Source organism: Sinohyriopsis cumingii, chromosome 4, assembly GCF_028554795.1.
Source record: "Sinohyriopsis cumingii isolate HCF-2022 chromosome 4, ASM2855479v2, whole genome shotgun sequence".
NCBI classification, from domain to species: domain Eukaryota; kingdom Metazoa; phylum Mollusca; class Bivalvia; order Unionida; family Unionidae; genus Sinohyriopsis; species Sinohyriopsis cumingii.
Window position 1 is genome coordinate 136136040 of NC_142964.1, and position 20617 is coordinate 136156656.

General features: G+C 39.8%; 1 protein-coding gene across 1 annotated transcript in view; it reads right to left on the bottom strand.

Moving 5' to 3' along the window:
• LOC149802146 (activating signal cointegrator 1-like) overlaps window positions 1-20617 on the bottom strand; it is a 66416-nt gene that overhangs the window by 38959 nt on the left and 6840 nt on the right. The window contains exons 4-5 of the mRNA XM_089956548.1: window positions 18317-18446; window positions 11408-11526 (exon numbers count right to left, since the gene is read on the bottom strand). Of these exons, the coding sequence (XP_089812674.1) occupies window positions 11408-11526; window positions 18317-18446 (249 nt within the window). The remainder of the gene's footprint in view (window positions 1-11407; window positions 11527-18316; window positions 18447-20617) is intronic.

The window sequence follows — 20617 nt, forward strand, 5'->3', positions numbered from 1 at the left end:
CCTGCCATCGCTAGGGCTAAGAGGAAGCAGGTCTTGTAGGTAATGTGCGCCAGAGATGCCCGGGGTCTTGTTCAGCCAGGTTAATACCCAAGATAGGTTCCACTTGGGGCAGAGGGTTAATGTTTTAGGCTGTGTACTCAAAGTTTGTGAGTAAATCAGTTAAGTCCTTGTTTTGTTCAATATCTTTGTGCCCATGATGAAGAAAGGTGTCAGCTAGCATGGAGCAGTAGCCTCTGATCATACATGGAGCTAATCTTCTTTCTCCAAAGAGCCAGAGGAAGAAATTATCTGCGGTACTGACACCTGAAGAGAAAAAATAAGTTCGGTTGAGCACCACTGGGTGAAAATGTGCCATTTGCCTTCATATGCTTTTAGAGTGGAGGGTGGTCATGCCTGAGCAATCCACGACTGGTTGCGAGAATTATTTAAGTCTGAGGGCCTGTTTGACATTATCCAGATGTGCAGGTTCAAGAGCTCTGGACAGGGATAAAATAAATGCCATTGTGGATGTTTGAGAACAGGAGGGAAAACTGAATCTTTTGCAGGATTTCTGATCGATGAGGTCGTTGATCCACAACATATCCCATCAGAATGATGCGATCAGGATAGGTGACAGGCTGATTCCTTTCCTTTCTGTATCACTTTTGGAATCAGCGGTATAAGCATATGTGTTCACGTTGTTCCAATCCAAGGATAGAGCATCGACTATCCATGCTTTTGGATCCGAGGAGAGAGACAGAGGTTGGAAGTTTGGTATTCCAACTTGTTGCAAATAGGTCCACTACATGCTGGTCCCACCGGGTACAGATCTGGGTGAAATCCGAGGGATGAAGAGACCATTCCGTCTGAATCAGTTGATTGTTTCAGGACAACATTTGTGGATTTGTTGTTGACCACACCAGTTTAGAAAGTCCACACCATGATGGGGACCTAGTTCTTCCATATCATTTGAGATAGGTCACTAAGCAGAGCTGTCATATAGAATCAGGACTCCTTGCCAAAGAGATGTTCCTTCCACCAGTGAAAAGCTTCATGTGTACTGAACTCTATACCTAGATGAACAAAATGTTGGAAAGTTACTAGGTCGGATTTGTCTTCGTTCATGAGGAAACCCAGATTGGTAAGTGATGTGACAAGGGTTATCATGTCTTGATGTAAAATAGAACTCACCTGATGATTCTGATGGATGTCGTCAAGGTAACTTGATGTTGCCACCGTAGAAATGTTTCAGATATGCACCATGACTTGATTCATGAGACAAGTGAAAACCCAGGGGCTGATATTGAGACAGAATGGTTGGACCCTGAATTGGTATATGTCATTGTAGGCAAACTGAAGGAACTTCCTGGAATCCTGATGAATAGGTACATGGAGGTAAGCATCTTTAGAGTCCACACAAATGGCAGTATCTCCCTCTATGATGGCATTTAGAATGTGCTGTGGTGTTTCCATTGAGAACCAAGAAGCGTGAATGAAGCCACTGAAGGCGATGAGGTTGATGACAGGGCACAGTTTGCTTTTGAAACCAAGAAAAGTTTGCAATGGATGTGGCTTATGTTGTGTGGCTCTCCGGTAGGACTGTTTTCTGGAGGTCTGTGTCCTATGGGTGGCTCTTGGATCCATTTCCTGATTTCCCATATTATCCCTGTAATTGCACTATAGTGGCAAATTAGTGAAATTTGTTTCTCTGGTGGACTTTTTACAAACCTCTTCAATCTGGTCATTAATCAAAAGGTTAGATGATAAAGGTTGTGTGTTCAGTCTGGCTATATAGAGGTCCTTTAGGAAGGTGGAGGTTGTGAGTACAGAGTCCCATTCAGCCAACTGTAGATTGGTAGTGGCAGTGACAGCATTGGCCAAGGGGTATTGTGCTGCCCTATTTAAAATATGGGCCATGCATCATACCGACTCCCATGCATGCCCTGTAGAAGTCACTTGTTCTAAACCTGCCATGGAGACAAAGTCCAGTGGAGAGCCCACAGCAATGATGTTGTGCACTAACTGCTGAGTATCATCCAAGGCCACTCGGTCCATATATAATGGAGTGTGGTTTGGACATACCCAAAGTGGTGATATCCCAATCTATTGCTAGGATTTGAAAGTGAAAGGCTGGCTTGTGACAACAGTAGAAATGCCAAATAAAGTGAGATGGTGTAAAGAAAAGTCTGTTAATGCTGTGATTCCTCTGGCTAAAGTAGTAACTTAAAAGCAGGCTCCTCCTTTTTTGTCATAAGATCAACAGAAGCTGGGACTCTAGTCCAGTTTGGTGTTGGTGTAGGGGGAGGTGGGCAAAACTCCGGAGGCAAAATACAGAATACTTCCTCAATGGAGGCCTGGAAGCCTGAATCTTCATGTGACATTGTAAAGCACAGAATCGACGACACTCCATGAGAACAAGTATCATCGTCCTTAGGGGTATGAGGTGAGTCTAAAGAGTGACGAGATCTGCCACCACTGAACTCGTATGTCACAAATTAGAAACTGTTACCTCCAGATGATCACTGAGAATAGAGGTTCTTCCCATGACACACTGTCGGGAGGTTGGTGAGGCGATGTCTGTAGAAGTCTGAGGAGTTAAATGAGGCATCATGAAGGAAAGGAGTCCTGAGGAGGAAAAAGTGTTGGAGCGGTCCCTGGGTGTATCAACATAGATCTTTTTCCATGCACTAGGATAAGGGCTCTTATTGAGCCCTAAAAGGAGGATGTTGCAGTTCCTGATCACTCAAACATGGCCTAGGCCAGTTGTAATGGAAACAGGCAGTGTGTGTGGGAGGAGCATTGTCCGATTCATGAAGATGGGACAGATTACGGGCTGCTTGACCCATGAAACCCGCCCATATATCTGAAGGTTGAGAGGGAAGAAAAGTCTGTTGTTTAAGCTCTTTCCCTCATTGTTTCCCAAGAGAAAAAGAGTCAAGTCTGATAGGAATGGCCAGTAACACTGTGTCTGGAGGAGGGGACTTGGGTGCCAGGGCAGTTTCCAATCTAGTTGTCTTCCAGCGCTATAAGTATACATAATTACACTATACAGGTTATGCTACTTGTAGGAAGGCTCAGAGATGGCCTATACAAGTGTAAGAATACAATGAGCTCATGGAAGCATGATGCTAAGGCGCTAAAACTGCCATGCAAATAATGCCCGTATGTTTGTACTAGAAAGGATTTATACAGACAAAACAGGTTCTTAAAGTATAATAGACTTGCACACGTAATTAATGCAGCCCAGACCTATCCAGTGGGGATATAATGGCCACCTAAGCAAGACTGTTATGTTCTTACTCGTTGCCACCTAGTCTTATTGGCAAGGGGAGATTTGTGAGGCAGTGATAGTACTCCTAAGGTATTATGATTGAATAATGTATTTGAAGAATAAACATCTGTACAATAGCACAGTGAATGACAAAATATTAGTGGAGAAAACAAATTTAGAAAATTTAGCTACTAAACCAATATTCAATAAATATTTAGTCATAAAAACTAAAATATTAGATGCTGAAATTGCATAGTACATGATAAAAATACCAACATATGCCATGAGAGACGACGGTTCTAGAAATTTGCAATCTGGGTTAGGAATCAAGTGTCTTAACCCTTTACCTCATGCAAGCATCTTTTGACGCCTCTACTCCATTCGCATGGAAGTGCCTTTTGACGCCTCTACTCCACTCGCATGGAAGCGCCTTTTGATGCCTGTTGTAAACATCTGCCATTTTGAGCTGGTTTTCGTAGCGCCACCTTCGGGGGAAACCCCCCCCCCATTAGGTACTATATTCATTTCTGCAAATGACAACGACGTCCGATCACGTGGTCGCTGTTTATGCACTGGTCGATATCTGCTATTTAAAGTAACTGGGTCGTAATCTCCACTCTCCAAAATGGCGGTCGCGGATTTCATTCAGTATGTACAGTTTTCATGATTTAAATCACAAGTATGAAAGATTCAATAACTTTGGTAAAGGCTCTGACACTGATGTAGGCAGCAATTAGATTTTATAAATTGTCAAATTCAGATGACTTAGTGATGTAGACGCAGACGATAAACATGTAAATTTCAAGTATGGGAAATGGCAGCTATGGTTGGTCACGCGGCTTCACTGACATTACGGTGAACGAATTCTCTCAAGATTTTAAAGCACATAAAAAGTTCTTCCGTGAAAAATAATTACACAGCTATAACAATCGGACTTTACTCTTAAATTTTTCCACATATAATAGATGTGTACCAAAAATGTAAAATGGTTAAAATTGCTGTTAAACGTAACATACACTACATTGCTTAACAGTTCACAGGCAGGCCTATGCGTATGCGGTTGGCTAGGTAACAGGTGTTCTATTTATAGTGTGCTGAATTTTGTCACTATGCTCTATGAGGTAAAGGGTTAATATACATGTACGTAGCATCTTGATCAAGCAAGTGGAAAAATGGGCCTGTGAATTTCCTAAAGTGGAAAAATGGGCCTGTGGATTTCATAAAGTGGAAAAATGGGCCTGTGGATTTCATAAAAGTGGAAAAATGGGCCTGTGGATTTCATAAAGTTGACAGCATAAAAATAATACCACTTATAATTTATGTTTTCTCCATCTCTAATTTATCAAATTTCATGTTGTTCATACCAATATGCTGGAATTAAGGATATGTTAAAATTTAAAGACACAAAACAGTGTAATTTACAGCATATGTGCAAATGAATAGTGAACATACTAATATGTAACAGAACAGTGAGCATATTAGTAAGTAAAAGTATACATACTAGTATGCAATAGAATAGTGGACTTACTAGTATTTAATAGAATAGTAACCACTCCGGTGGACATACAAATATATAATAGAATTGTGGGCATACTAATATGTAATAGAATAGTGGACAGACTAATATGTAATAGAATAGTGGACATACTAGTAAGTAATAGAATAGTAACCGCTCCGGTGGCCTAGTGGTTAGAGCGTCCGCCTTGGATGCAGGAGGTCATGGATTCGATCCCTGGCCGAGTCATGCCAAAGACTTACAAAAATGATACTAACAGCTGTCTTGCTAGGTGTTTAGCATTAACAGGTTAGTGCTAGGACTGGTCGGCCTGGTGTCAGGATAATGTGACTGGGTGGGACATGATGCTACATGTCTGCGGCATGATGCCCCAGTGCTAGACATCACTATAAAATGCCACACTGCAGATATCATAGCAATATGACTCAAAAATTGTTAAAGCTAGGTTAAAAATCCTAATCACACACACATAGAATAGTAAACATACTAATATATAATAGAACTGTGGACATACTAATATGTAACAGAATATTGGACAGACTAATATGTAACAGAATATTGGACAGACTAATATATAATAGAATAGTGGACATACAAATATGTAATAGAACAGTGGACATACTAGTATGTAACAGAATATTGGACAGACTAGTATGTAACAGAATAGTGAACCGACTAGTATGTCACCGAACAGTGAACTGACTAGGATGTAAACGAATATGGAACAGGCTAGTATGAAACAGTTGGGAATGGACTAGTATGCAATAGAATAGGGAGTGGACTAGTATGTAATAGAATACGGAACAGGGAACAGACTAGTATGTAATGGAACAGGGAACAGAATAGTATGTAATAGAATAGGGAACAGACTAGTATGTAATATAATAGGGAACAGACATGTATGTAATATAATAGTAAGCATACTAGTATGTAATATAATAGGGAACAGACTAGTATGTAATATAATAGGGAACAGACTAGTACGTAAGAGAATAGGGAACAGACAAATATGTAATAGAATAGGGAACAGATTAGTATGTAATAGAACAGTGAACAGACAAATATGTAACAGAATAGGGAGCAGACTAGTAAGTAATAGAATATGGAACAGACTAGTATGTAATAGAATAGGGAACAGACTAGTATGTAAGAGAATAGGGAACAGACAAATATGTAATAGAATAGGGAACAGATTAGTATGTAATAGAACAGTGAACAGACAAATATGTAAGAGAATAGGGAACAGACAAATATGTAATAGAATAGGGAACAGAATAGTATGTAATAGAAAAGGGAACAGACTAGTATGTAATAGAATAGGGAACAGACTAGTATGTAATATAATAGTAAGCATACTAGTATGTGGGTTTCAAGGGTTGTCATCGCCAGGGGTGGCTGTGGGAGATAAGCACCCACTTCCCTTGGAAATCTCCCAATGGCTTGCGTCTGATAGAGCCTCTGACAACCAAATCCAGCTGCAGGCCTTCACGAGTGGCGGAACCTGTTTAAACTGACTGGAGAAGGGATGACAGGTGAGCTTCTGGCGCCTCAAAACCAGATGCTTCGGGCAGATGGGGCTCGTTAACCTTGGGTGGTCACCCATCTAGGAGAAGGTAAACTCCGATTTCAAACCTTCGCTGCTTTGTGACTATACCCTCTTAGGGGAAAGGCTAAGGGAGTAAACCCCAACAGAAAATCCAGAGTCGGAGTCCCTAAGGCGACTTGGCATTGATTTCAGTGTCATCTCGGCAACTCCTGCGACGCAGCTGGTGCCATGACGTATCGGCTTGTCCTTTCCCTTGGATCTATCAGCTGCGTGGAGAGGGGGTATCGGGGATCAGCTGCATGGGCAACAGTTGATTCTCCATATCACCCTGCCCAGGCTTGCGCCCTGGAGAGGACACTCCAGCTTCGCTCCATAGCGTCGACACAACACAGGAAGCAGCAGTTTACCGGTTATAAGTCACCGCTTGATTGGCATAGAGCCAGACGCCAGGGGTTGCTTCTGACGATGGGAGACACCAACATGTTTCACTGGACAGCTACCGCCCGAATCAAACTGGGCAGCCCCCAGCCAATAAGGTGCTGTCCCGCCACAGTTCGCCTGCCTTGCTGGGTGCGTAAGGCTTAAGGTACGCGAGTACCTGACAAGCGGACTGCAACTACTGCAACAAGAAATAACAAAATAAAAATAAAAAAGAAGACTTCAATCCTCAAGCTAGGTACCTGGAATGTCCGGACCATGCTGACTGGGCTTTCAGATGATCTCCAGACAATCAGTGATGTTCATAAGACTTCAGTCATCAACAACGAACTTGCAAGGTTCCAGGTCGACATCGCCTCACTACAGGAAACAAGACTACCAGATTCTGGGTCCCTCAGAGAAAAGAACTACACATTCTTCTGGCAAGGAAAGAGCGCAGATGAAGCCAGAGAGTTTGGTGTTGGATTCGCTGTCAGGAACACTCTGCTGGGAATGATAGAACCCTGCCAACAAGGAAATGAAAGACTGCTATCCCTCCGCCTCCACACCACAAACGGGCCTGTCAACCTGATAAGTGTATATGCTCCCACACTAAGATCCGCCACAGATACCAAGGATGAGTTTTATGATGAGTTAAACTCGCTCATCGACAAAATTCCCAAGGAAGAGAACTTGATTTTGCTGGGCGACTTCAATGCTAGGGTGGGTGCCGATCATGACTCTTGGCCCTCCTGTCTTGGCAAGTTTGGTGTTGGGAAGATGAATGAGAATGGGCAGCGCCTTCTAGAGATGTGCTCATACCATGAACTCAGCATCACCAATTCATTCTTTCAGACAAAGCCACAGCACAAATTGTCTTGGAGGCATCCCCGGTCTAAACACTGGCACCAGCTGGACTTGATCATTACAAGACGGTCAGCCATGAAGGGTGTGCTTCTTACCCGTACCTTCCACAGTGCTGACTATGACACCGACCACTCGCTGGTGTGCTGCAAAATGAAGCTTCAGCCAAAGAAGATCCACCGCTCTAGGCAAATGGGTCAACCACGCATTGATGTGACCAAGACATCATATCCAGACAAAGCTGAGGAATTCACATATGCTCTTTCCAAGACGTTTGACTCAGAACCCCCCAACGGCATGCCAAAGAAAGATGGGATTACATCAGAGAGACTGTATACAGCACAGCCACATGGATCTTTGGTAAGAAGCAATCAAAGAACAATGACTGGTTTGAGGCTAACTCTGCCACACTCATGTCAGCCATAGAAGAGCGTCGCAGTGCTCACCTGCAATACAAGCGATCCCCCTGTCAGAAGACACTACAGGCATACAGGTCTACCAGAAGCAAAGTGCAGAGATTAGCACGGCAGTGTGCCAATGAATACTGGCTTCAGCTCTGTCAGAGTATCCAGTCAGCAGCAGATATTGGAAACATCAGAGGCATGTACAATGGCATAAAGAAAGCAATGGGTCCCACGAAGAAACTGACAGCACCACTGAAGTCTGCCACAGGCAATACCATCCACAACAAGGGCAAGCAGATGGAGCGTTTGGTGGAATACTACTCCAAACTGTACTCCAAAGAGAACCACGTGAACAATGATGCCCTCAACGCCATTGAAAACCTCCCTCCAATGGCCAAACTGGACGAGAAACCTACTGTAGACGAACTAAAGAAGGCCTTAGAGAAACTGTCCCTAGGTAAAGCCCCAGGGAAGGATGGCATCACAGCAGAACTCATCAAGTGTGGATGTAGCGTGCTTCTCACACACCTGCACGACCTCCTCTGCCAGCGTTGGGACGAGGGGGCAGTGCCTCAGGACATGAGAGATGCTAACATCATAACCCTGTACAAGAACAAGGGCGACAACTACAGGGGCATATCACTTCTCAGTTTCGTGGGTAAAATTTTCACACGCGTCATCCTGAACAGACTGCAGACACTTGCTAACAGAGTTTACCCAGAGTCGCAGTGCGGGTTCCGCGCAGAGAGGTCCACAATCGACATGATCTTCTCTGTCAGGCAACTGCAGGAAAAATGCAGAGAACAACACAGACCCCTCTTCCTGGCCTTTATAGACCTCACCAAGGCATTCGATCTGGTCAGCAGAGACAGACTCTTCACAATCCTGGCGAAAATTGGTTGCCCTCCAAAGCTGCTAAGCATGATCCAGTCCTTCCACGATGACAAGAAAGGCACAGTGCAGTATGATGGCTCAACATCCGACCCCTTTGACATCCGCAGTGGAGTTAAACAGGGCTGTGTCCTTGCCCCCACGCTCTTCTGCATCTTCTTCGCAGTCCTGCTCAAGCACGCCTTTGAGACATCCACAGAAGGGATTTACCTGCACACACGATCAGACGGCAGACTGTTCAACCTGGCACGACTGAAGGCAAAGAGCAAAGTGCATGAAGTAACCATCAGGGACATGCTCTTCGCAGACGATGCTGCTCTAGCCACCCACACAGAAGCTGAGCTTCAGTGCCTGATGGCCCGCTTTGCTAAAGCATGTGATGAGTTTGGGTTAACCATAAGCCTAAAGAAAACAAATGTGATGGTTCAGGACACGGACCCCCAAGCATCATCATCAACAACTACAAACTTGAGGTGGTGAGTCAGTTCATGTATCTCGGCTCTACCATCACCAACAACCTCTCGCTCGATGCTGAGCTCAACAAGCGGATCGGAAAGGCATCAACAACTCTCTCCAAGTTGTTGCAGAGAGTGTGGAACAACAGCATGCTGACCATGAACACTAAGATCACCGTGTACCATGCATGCATGCTAAGCACTCTCATGTATGCCAGTGAAACCTGGACTCTGTACGCCTCACAAGAGAAAAGACTGAGCGCCTTTCACATGCGATGCCTCCGACGCATACTTGGGATCACCTGGAGCGATCGAGTAACAAACAGCGAGGTGCTCGAGCGTGCCAAGATTCCCAGCATGATGACACTCCTCCGCCAACGCCACATCAGATGGCTGGGCCATGTACATCGGATGGATGACGGACGGATCCCCAAAGACATTCTTTATTCGGAACTTGCCTCTGGCAAAAGGTCGATCGGACGGCCACATCTCCGCTTCAAGGATGTCTGTAAGCACGACATGAAAGCCCTTGATATTGATGTCAACACCTGGGAAGAGCTCGCTCTAGACAGATCAAGCTGGCGACATGCTCTGATCACTGGTCTGAAAGCCGGAGAAGACAAGCAACGCTTGCTAGCTGATGAAAATGATCGCAGAGGAAGAAGAAGCAGCTTCAACCAACACCTGACACAACCTTCAAGTGCAGCAAGTGCAGCAGGGACTGCCACTCCCGCATTGGACTACTTAGCCACAGCAGACGCTGCACAACCACCAACTGGGACATCTCTCATGGGCGCAGTTCCATCGTCTCTCGAGACTAATGGATGCCAACACACACTAGTATGTAATAGAATAGTGCACATACTAATATGTAACAGAATAGTGAACCGACTAGTATGTAACTGAACAGTGAACTGACCAGGATGTAAAAGAATATGGAACAGGCTAGTATGAAACAGTTGGGAATGGACTAGTACGTAATAGAATAGGAAGCAGACTAGTATGTAATAGAATACGGAACAGACTAGTATGTAATGGAATAGGGAACAGAATAGTATGTAATAGAATAGGGAACAGACTAGTATGTAATATAATAGTAAGCATACTAGTATGTAATATAATAGGAAAAGGCTAGTATGTAATATAATAGGGAACAGACTAGTATGTAAGAGAATAGTGAATATCTCAATATGCAATAGAATGGGGACTAGTATGTAACAGAACAGTGAACAGACAAATATGTAATGGAATAGGGAACAGACTAGTATGTAATAGAACAGTGAACAGACAAATATGTAACAGAATAGGGAACAGACTAGTTTGTAAAAGAAAAGTGAACATTTCAGTTCTGTTTCTTTTTTCTTTGCTGGAGAAAATTCTGAATCTTCTGTTTTCCATTTTGACATGACTATAAGTTGAATATTACGAAGATGAGATATAGTAATATTGGCAACTGCTTTGCGCATTAAAGACTGGCATGGTAGCCTCAGTTTCATATGAACTAATCATATTTTTGAACTCTATATCCCTATATACATGCAATACATTTACTCTCAGAATGGAAACATGCATTCTAGACAGAAAATTGCAAGAAAAATTTTATTTAACATTTTTAATTAAATAAATGGATTTTAACAAGAAAAATATACACCTGTATTCAGTTGAATATACAGGACAAATACAGAAAAAATGGGATACTTGGCAGCTATGCAGTAATTTGACACTGAAATGTCAAGATACTAGCAACACGACATTGAACCAATCATATGCTGCTATTCAAAATCTACCATGGTTTGTGCCAAGATACTAGCAACATGACATTGAACCAATCATATGCTGCAATTCAAAATCTACCATGGTTTGTGCCAAGATACTAGCAACATGACATTGAACCAATCATATGCTGCTATTCAAAATCTACCATGGTTAGTGTCAAGATACTAGCAACATGACACTGAACCAATCATATGCTGCTATTCAAAATCTACCATGGTTTGTGCCATGATGCTAGCAATATGACACTTAACTTACAACGGCATGTTTATTTCATATTATAATCCTTACCAATTTACCACAGAAATGGCATGGTCCAGAACCCTCTTGCTCACATACAACACGCCCACATTGCAAACAGTTGTTAATCAACTTGTGCTTCGATGCTTGGCACTCACAGGTATGGCGCCCTATGGAAACACACATCAATCTGATTTTACTAGCATCTATCTATCCATCTTCTCAACTATCTTTACTAAAAAATATATACAGTAACCTCTTGCTATTCTGTTATAACAGTCACTTAAATAATGCTGGTATGGTCATGGATCAATTTTAGGGATGCATGTAGTTTTGATTCTGAATGCACCTCAGTCTAAGCCAACCTCACTTATATGGTACACTTTATACCTACCCTAAATGGCATTAGAGTGTGGGATTATCTCATCCTAGGTCAACATGACTTCTACAGTACACATACCTACCCTAAATGGCATTAGAGTGTGGGGGACTACCTCAATCTAAATCAACCTCACTTATATGGTACATTTTCATGCCTATGCTAAAGGGCATTATAATGTGTGGGACTATCTCAGTCTATGTCAACCTCACTTATATGGTACACTTTCATACCTACCCTAGAGAGTATTAGAGTGTGGGACCACCTAAGTCTACATCAGCCTCACTTTTATGGTACACTTTCATGCCTGCCCTAAACAGCTTTATATTGTGGGACCACCTTAGTTAAGGCAACCGTATTTATGATGTGGTACACAACCCTAATCAGTGTTGTAGTGAGGAACCACCCACCTCTGGCTAAAGCAACCTCATTTATAACCTCACTTATAATTTGGTATCCAGTTATGCATACATGGTAATCTCCAGGTAGTCACTCCAAGCATGTCTAAACCTGGAATTGAGCAGTAATTGTAACCAATAATGGGTAGTGACAGAACCAGGACCAGTAATGGACCCATCCATAGCTAGTCTGGAATACTTCCATGGGTCTGGTACTTGACAGTACAGGAAAATAGTTAACCAAATCCAGTCACAATTTGCTCACAGTTGTGTAGGACATATGTGACAGCCGGTACTGGATCTGGTGTGACTGGGTGCCAGATGCTGTCTGTGCACTGGGTCCAGGCCTGTGTGTACCAGGAAGACATATCATAATACCCAGTCATGACTGTTGATGGAATAGTCAGAGGCTGTACTTGTGCTGGAATAGTGGTCCAGGGCAGCACTCCAAGTACCCCTAAAACTTTAGTTACCATAGTTCAACCTGCTTTAAAACTTCAGTGCCATGCCCAAATAATCTCACTGCCTTCAACATGTGGAGCAGAAATTCCCTTTGAAGGAAATTGCTGGAAGAAGACAAAAAGTGAAGCTTTAATTAAGCCAAATTAAAGATTAATTTTACCAAAAAAAATATTGTTTTTATTTGGAAATCAAGGTCTTTCTGACAGAACTGTCAGCAGTCAGCACCTGTTTCAACCTTTGGCCAGCAATAAAAATTCACTACTTGGAGTTCTGTAAAGTCTTTATCTATATACTGCCTGCTCTCAAATTTAATGATGAAGGACTACAACCTTCATTTCTTTCATGATAGCAATGCCTCTGGTATAGCCATATCAGTCTGTGTTTATGGGAAGTTGGCTGACAGTAATTCTACTGTCAACTATATTAGCCATGTTTGTTTCAATTGTGGTTCATACAAATATTTTATCCGGAAATTCAAGGACTTTTCAAGGACAGGTTAATTTTCAAGCACAATTAATAACTGTGCATAAACTTAGGATGAATATTGATTATAGTACGCAAGGTCCACAAGAATTTTTTCATTCTTAAACAATAACTCGAAACCATTTTCCGTTAAACCAGGCCCAATCTGATCGGGTCAATAATCTCATCATTATTTAATAGTAATGGTCGCTAATATTTTCTCCTCAAAAAGATAGATAAAAAGTTAGCTAAATGTGGGATTGGGGAACTCAAAAGGGCAACTCTGTTGCATCATACACTGAAAACCTGCCATTCCTCTTGTAAACCTCACAGAGCAAAGCATTCTAACAGGTGAGATGCTCTCCAAAACAGAAAGCTGAATTCTTTTTCCTTTATAAGGCTTACCTGAAAAGAGGCAGGAATGATGGAGTGGCCTATCTGTGTCCAGATGAAACACGGGTGACCATGGCTGCAGGTTGGGTTTCAGGGGAAATTTTCTTGGAATCTATACTGCAAGACTGGACAGATCCTCACACAGGACTTGTCCCATCTATATGGGGCTATTAGAACTAATTTGCATTTGTGGCCCCTCAGTTTGTGACTCCACTAGTGTCTCAAACAGATCTATCATCTGGTAGCCACAAAGTGCACAATCCCAGTGAAGGATCAGTGGGTGGCTGGACTGACATTCCTGCTGGCCATGTTTACTACTAACCTGGAGTAAAACCCTTAAGAGTTTGGCTTGTTAACTATCTCTACTGCCCATGTGTCAAGTAGGTGACAAGATCTTCTGTAAATTTCCAGCCTTCTCCAGATCAGTTGGCAAGTCGTCCATTGATGGTGAAGTTGAAAGGGGAGCAGATTGGTGTTACAGCTCTATAGTATTAAACTAAGTGACCGAAAAAAGTTAAAACTAACAAGTTTAGTAAAATTCAACAAATATTTTTATTTCCCTAGAATACAAAATGAAAATTTAATAAGAACTTAAAGTGCTGTGAATTAAATGCCAAAATAATCCTAAAATGTCTATCACCAGCCTAAAAGTAAAGAGTTTTCTGAATGAATTTCAGTGGTGTTCAGAATGAATTCCAATTCTGAATGTGCTGATGAGCCAGTAACTTTGAATGTGCTGATGTGCCAAGAGTCTTGATGTATCATAATGATATAATGCAGAACGTCTCTGAATGAATTCACAATAATTCCAATGTAGTGATTTGGTCCTAAAGTTAAACAGCACTTTGTAATTTCAATGAATAGTTTAAATAAATAAATCCTCTTAAATTATAACTGAACAGAACAGACTGATTCCACTACAGATGTTAAGACCTTAAATAAAATGTGTCACCTAATGATATTTCCAACAAACTCATAAACAGGTTCAGATCTGTCTAATTAAACTTTAGCAACCTACCTTGCAAAGATCAGGTAGATTATGTTTTTTTCCACGGGATAAACCAATGTCCTGAACTCAAACACATGTATACATGCTTAAAATTGATCACAATAATCAGGCAGGCCCAAACTCCCACCTTCAATGATGGACAAAGGTCAATCACACAATACATATTAAATATATGTAACAGTAGTAAAAATGAAATCCAAAAACCGCTCTGAAACAACTTGGCTAACCCATTAATTCTCTACAGGTCAATCCACACAGTTAAAAAACAATGGAGTTTGGCACGCAAAAGATGGCTGTCTGCTGGTGCAGGTCATGGTGACAAGTCAAGGTTGGCCATTAGAAAGCATGGGGAAGGAAAAACGTTGTTACAATGCCTCTGGAAATGGGGGGCCTGCTGCAGCATGAAGTTACACTGAGGATATAAAAGACACTTATCCTTTTCCTGGTGATTGTCTCCTTGCTGTGGCTGAGACATGCTCAGTTATAAAGAGATAAAGAGGCAGTTATTGTGCTCCCTGCTTACATACTTCCTCAATATTTCCACCAAATAGCAATGGCATACCAAAAAGAGCAGACTGAAGGGCCAAGGTATGATGTGTCTTGATAAGCAGGGGTCTTGTGTCATGAGATTCAGAATCGCTGAGCCTGCTATTGCATTCACCACGTGATGCAAGGTCCTGTTAATCACCATGGCAATGTAGACAATTGATTCCACACATTATCATTACCTGCTTTTTCTACCAGTTGAAACATTACTAATGAAGCCAAATCTAGCAGCTAGGTGGTAGTGATCATGTTTCACACTAACTTAAGCCTAAATTAAAACTATACTTGATTAAAAAAACAGATAAATTTGTTTAATATTCAGGACCTGACATTAAAAAGCTACTTTATGTCAAGAACAAAACACCAGCATCATCTAATAAAGCTACTATTAAAAAAGCCAACTTCTCTACAAAAGAACAAAATTATATAACTAATTTTGGTTTACACCATACACAAACCCCTATAACGTTTTATATTCTGCTAAAATGAGACATCTGAAAACAAACTGCAAGAAAAAGTTACAAGCGAATAGGGGAACTTATTAGACTATTTACTAAAATTCTCCAAAATACTCAAAATGTTGCCACAAATACTCATTTCATAAAAATATCATGACAGCATGTGCTCTCATGAGATGTTTTCACCTGCAGCTGAGTAGATTATGTTTAAAGGGATTTGTTTTATTCTATGTGACATGCTGACTTTTCCCACTTCAATATCCAAGAAGTTACAATAATTAATATGGAATTACATTGCAATGAACATAAGCCTATCAGAAAGATGGTTGTTCTCAAAACATTTCTGACATGGATTTGATTAGGCAAAAAAAAGTGTATTTCTTATTGCACTGGTTTTTAAAAACATACATTATAATCATAAGAATATATAATGTACTACACACTTCAAGTACTGGGCTAAACCAGCTCAATTAAATGCACAAATCAATTTAAAAAATTTAAAAGCTTTTTTTTAAAACTATTAAGGGGAAAATGTGCTAGAATTGGCAATAAAAAAACATGGACAGTTGGCTGACCAGAAACTAATATTTTTTTGGGACTTATTAATAGTGAATAATCTAATGACTGTTAACTATTTTATTGCTCCAAGTTAAAGCTAAAAATCAAACAGGGAATCTCTATTGCCATTTTTGCAGTAGACTACTTTTTTGAAAGGACAAAATCGAAGGGTACACTAAATGCTACTAGCTGGTTATAGAATTATATTTTAAAGGTTCATCTAATGTACAAGTATACACACAGATCTTGACATTCAATAAATTAAATCAAAACTCATCTAAGAAATTTATAGGGCAAACGAATGAAGAAAATGAAACAAAAGCCTATTAAAATTAAGAAATTTTATTTTTATGTCACCTATGGACACCATAATTAATGATTATTACAACTATTGGTAACATTTTACATTTGTGCCTGTGCCTGATGAAGTATTCAATTTCCATTCATGTTTCTTTTCAAAACACTATGCCACATGCATTTTCTGTTAAGGAAAGATGAAAAAGGAGAACATCAACAATGAGTAAGACAGTATCAAGGATTTTACTCCTGTACTTCTTTGGTGGAATACATATAAAGTATAGGATTAAGTCAACTACTCTCAAAATTTAATACTAAAAATGATAATAATAATACAGTGTGTTATGGGCAATTTAATGCATTATTTCATCTTGAACTGTTTATGTTTTTAACAAGAACAATAACAATTCATGATAACAACAACGACAAGATGAAATGAGGTGCCCTTTTGAATATCACATAAAATCATGTGTTTAAGTTGCCCTTTTATATTCTGGGGAAAACTCATGTGAGTGGACAAAACACTTTTCAAAAGAAAAAGAAAAGAGTGAACTAACTGGAATATTCTATTGAGTGATTCATTTTAATGTTGCTCTCTTATTGGATGGATACTTAAATCTGCATGAGAACTTTAAATGGAAAAATGGATAAAGAAAAATGGTCTTTATTAAAATTAAGTTAACACAGTTTGGTATACGGTCATTTAATTTTTCTGTTCTAGGATTTTTACAGATACATTTGCCTCTGTCTCTTTCTCTCAAATCTATTTTCAAAACCTTTATCTACCTATCAATTTATCTACTTAGACACATTCATATGTCTGTCTTTGCTCTATTAACTATATCTGCATTTTAATACTTACATTTCTTTCCTCATCTACATTATTTACCTAATCAATTTTGATAATTTTAGTTATTGACATTTGTTTTTAAAGAGCAAACAAAGTTCTTCATTTGTAAAATGAATCAAATTTTATTTCCTTGCACCACCCAATCTTTTATTTTACCTTACTGTTTTACTTTAGTAGTGATATTACATTGTCAAGACGTATACACAATATTTCAAATTCTATTCCGGGGCTAATGTCCTCATTTGTGACTCATGCAGCATGTGGAGTAAGCACATCAGTACTACACATCAAGCCGGCAAATGTACAAAAATAACATTGCTGATATGCAGCAAACTGCCAAAAGGTAGAATTCAAACTAATTTCTGATCGATAACAAAAAGCAATGTGCTGCAAATGTTGATCATATGGCAGGAAAAAGCTCAACTCATTAACCCAAAGATTTTTTTTTCATTTTCACCTTAAATGGGGACAGGAAACGCATTTTTGGAGTTACTTCTAACTTCAATAGGCTCACACATATGCAGAAGGGTATCAGTTGGCCTTTTCTGTGTGTACTGAACCATGATTTTCATGTCCACGCCACCTTTTAATCCAAATCTTAAACTTACCCTTGCAAAGGTTCACCTGTCTGTGTGCTGTTCAAATCAGTCTTTTTTAGATCTCAGGCCAAAAAGTAAAACCCAAGATGCTAATTCCAGTTCCAAAAAGCATTATTTTTGGACTAAAAAATTTGGAATTTCCTGAGATAATTTTTAATGTGACTAGAAAGTCTACATGTATCATTGTAGAGCTACATGTAACTTTTTTGTAATATCACCCACTTTGGTGTAGCATAAATGATGTTGCCAGTGTGGAGCTCAGAAATAGGGCACAACCTCATGCAGGGTTAATAAGTTAAATTCATAAACATCCGGTACATGACTATTCACCTAGTGGTGGAAGGGGGAGGGGATTGGTGAGTTCCTTACTTTATCTACATGGTATATAAACCAAAGTAAATTTTCATCATTACAGGAGTGGTGGATACAGGAGATTGTGGAATTTGCAACTGCAAATCGTTTATGACTTTTCTACCCAGTAATGACTATTAAAATGATAATTTTGAACTAATTTACCAGTGATGATGTGAACAAAACAAACATTTTTACCTGGCAAGTGGATGACAGCTTTTGCCTGTCCTTCTTGACTGTACAGAGGCACAAACTTTTGCTTCTTTTTTCCTCCCCCATGTTCTTTCAAACTTTCTTCATAATTCTGGGCTGGAACATGCTTTCTGTCCTACAAAAAAAATAATATTTACTAGTACAGTGTGACCCCGCTATAGCGCGCTCCGTTATAACGTGAATTCGGATATAACATGGTCATGGCGTGGCTCCCGAAATTTCATTTACATGTATTTTACTTGTGCACAAAAAAAAATTCTTAAAAAGTATGAAAAAATGTAAAAATTTGCTTATCATTTTGGGGAAGAGATCACATATGAATAATACAAGATGAAAGTGGCTTGACTCCAGAAATTTTATATGCATTTTTCTCGTACACAAAAAAGTATTTGTCTCGTACACAAAAAAGTATTTTTTTCTTCTTAAAAGTAAGAAGAAGAAAAAACGCATAAAAAGTTTATTCTGGGATCGCGTAGGTGTTCGCCAATGTCGCAAACTTGGATTGTTTTTCCTTACTGGCTGCAAAACATACCATGTGGCTTTTTTTATTTGTTGGCGACATTGTTGGCTGTTTAAACTTTTATATACAACCATTGGTTTGGAGTGCAGAAATTCAGAGGCCCCATGAAAGGAAGCCGCAAACTGGATATAAATTGCACTGAAATTTATCTATTGTTACATAAACAAATTCTTTGTCCATGCTGACAAACCATCTAAACAGTGCATTGTTATATCATAATCCGCTTATCCTGACATATAGCATGAGTTCTGTATGTTGTGAAATATCCGCTTTTTGTTGTTGACATTTCTGGTAATGGAGATCAACCGGATGAGGCACTGTCTTGTAATCTATCTTTCATCGGATTTTCGGCAATCGCTAGTAATTAATATATTTACAAAGACTGATATCTGTATGTGGATGGTAAGTAAATTTCCTCTTCATTTCACTCAGAATTAAATCCTTCAAAACGCTCACATTTTCTGTAATAATCCCTGTCATTAGAACACCTGCATCTCTATTGTCCATTGACCCTTTGTTAATTTTCAGACGCATGTGTGGAAGGCAGCATCACACTGCTACCACAAATGTAAAAAAAAAACAAAAAAAAAAATTATCTAAAAAAAAATACATCTTACTTATTGGTTTATTCAGTGGGCATGGAGGGACAGTAACTAGAATACTCTAAACGACAGCCAATTCCTTTTTAAAAATGTACCCAGATAAAATAGTTTGCTGAAATTTCAAAGGAAACAGATTACCTTTGAAGCACCGACTGTTATGAAAACATACTCTGCAAATGGAAAAAATACCAGTCTCAACCATGCAATACAATTGTTTGATGTTGCCGCCACAGTAAGAAATGGGCATTCATTTGGTTCTCCAAAGATGTCCTTTAGCTGTGACTTCAATAGCGCATGCACCCTTCATCAAAGAAAGCCGACTACAATTTTCAATAACAGCAAAGAACTTTTCTTCAGAGGAAGTCAGTACCAAACTTAAATAAAAGTGATGGAATCTGATGGATGTTTGCATTTTCCAATGTGACTGGAACACATTAACTGTACTGTGAAAGTTTCCTTTTTGTAGGGAAAAAGTTTATGCCAATGGCAGCTTCAAAAGCAAACTAACTTTTACCGACTTGGAATGTACTTTAAAGTACATGTGCTTCGTCATTCGTTATGTGATTGTGCTATGTTTTTCCACTGAATTCATACCAATATGACCTGTTACAAAATTAATGAATATTTTAAAGCTGTGTGTGCATATTTTTGATGGAATCACTTGTATTGTGGATTCAATGTATATGATGAGGTTCGCAGGTGAGTACACGGTGTTGATACTCTATTCATGCTATACATTAGACATTAATATATAAACAGGATTCACGTATATGTACCAATTCATGGTTCTCTAAATAAAGTAAACTATTATATTATGTCTTCTCTGTTTTCACTACAGGTGTATTTCTCATTTAATATGCATCAATTCAAGATGGTACCTGTGCCGATGAAGCACATATTTTATCACCTGCATTTATTACCCACACTCCCCCACAATTTTTTTTTTGGAGGGGTACATTTTCTTCAGCTAACTGACTTGGTTGCATATAACACGGTTCGGTATATAACACGGTCGGGTTTTATGGCTCCCAACTACCGTGTTATAGCGGGGTCACACTGTATTTCAATGGTAACCAACTTATACTACACCCTAGTCATTAAAATAAAGCCCCATTATACTACACCCATGTTGCATTAGATAAAGCCCCGTTTTACAAAACATGT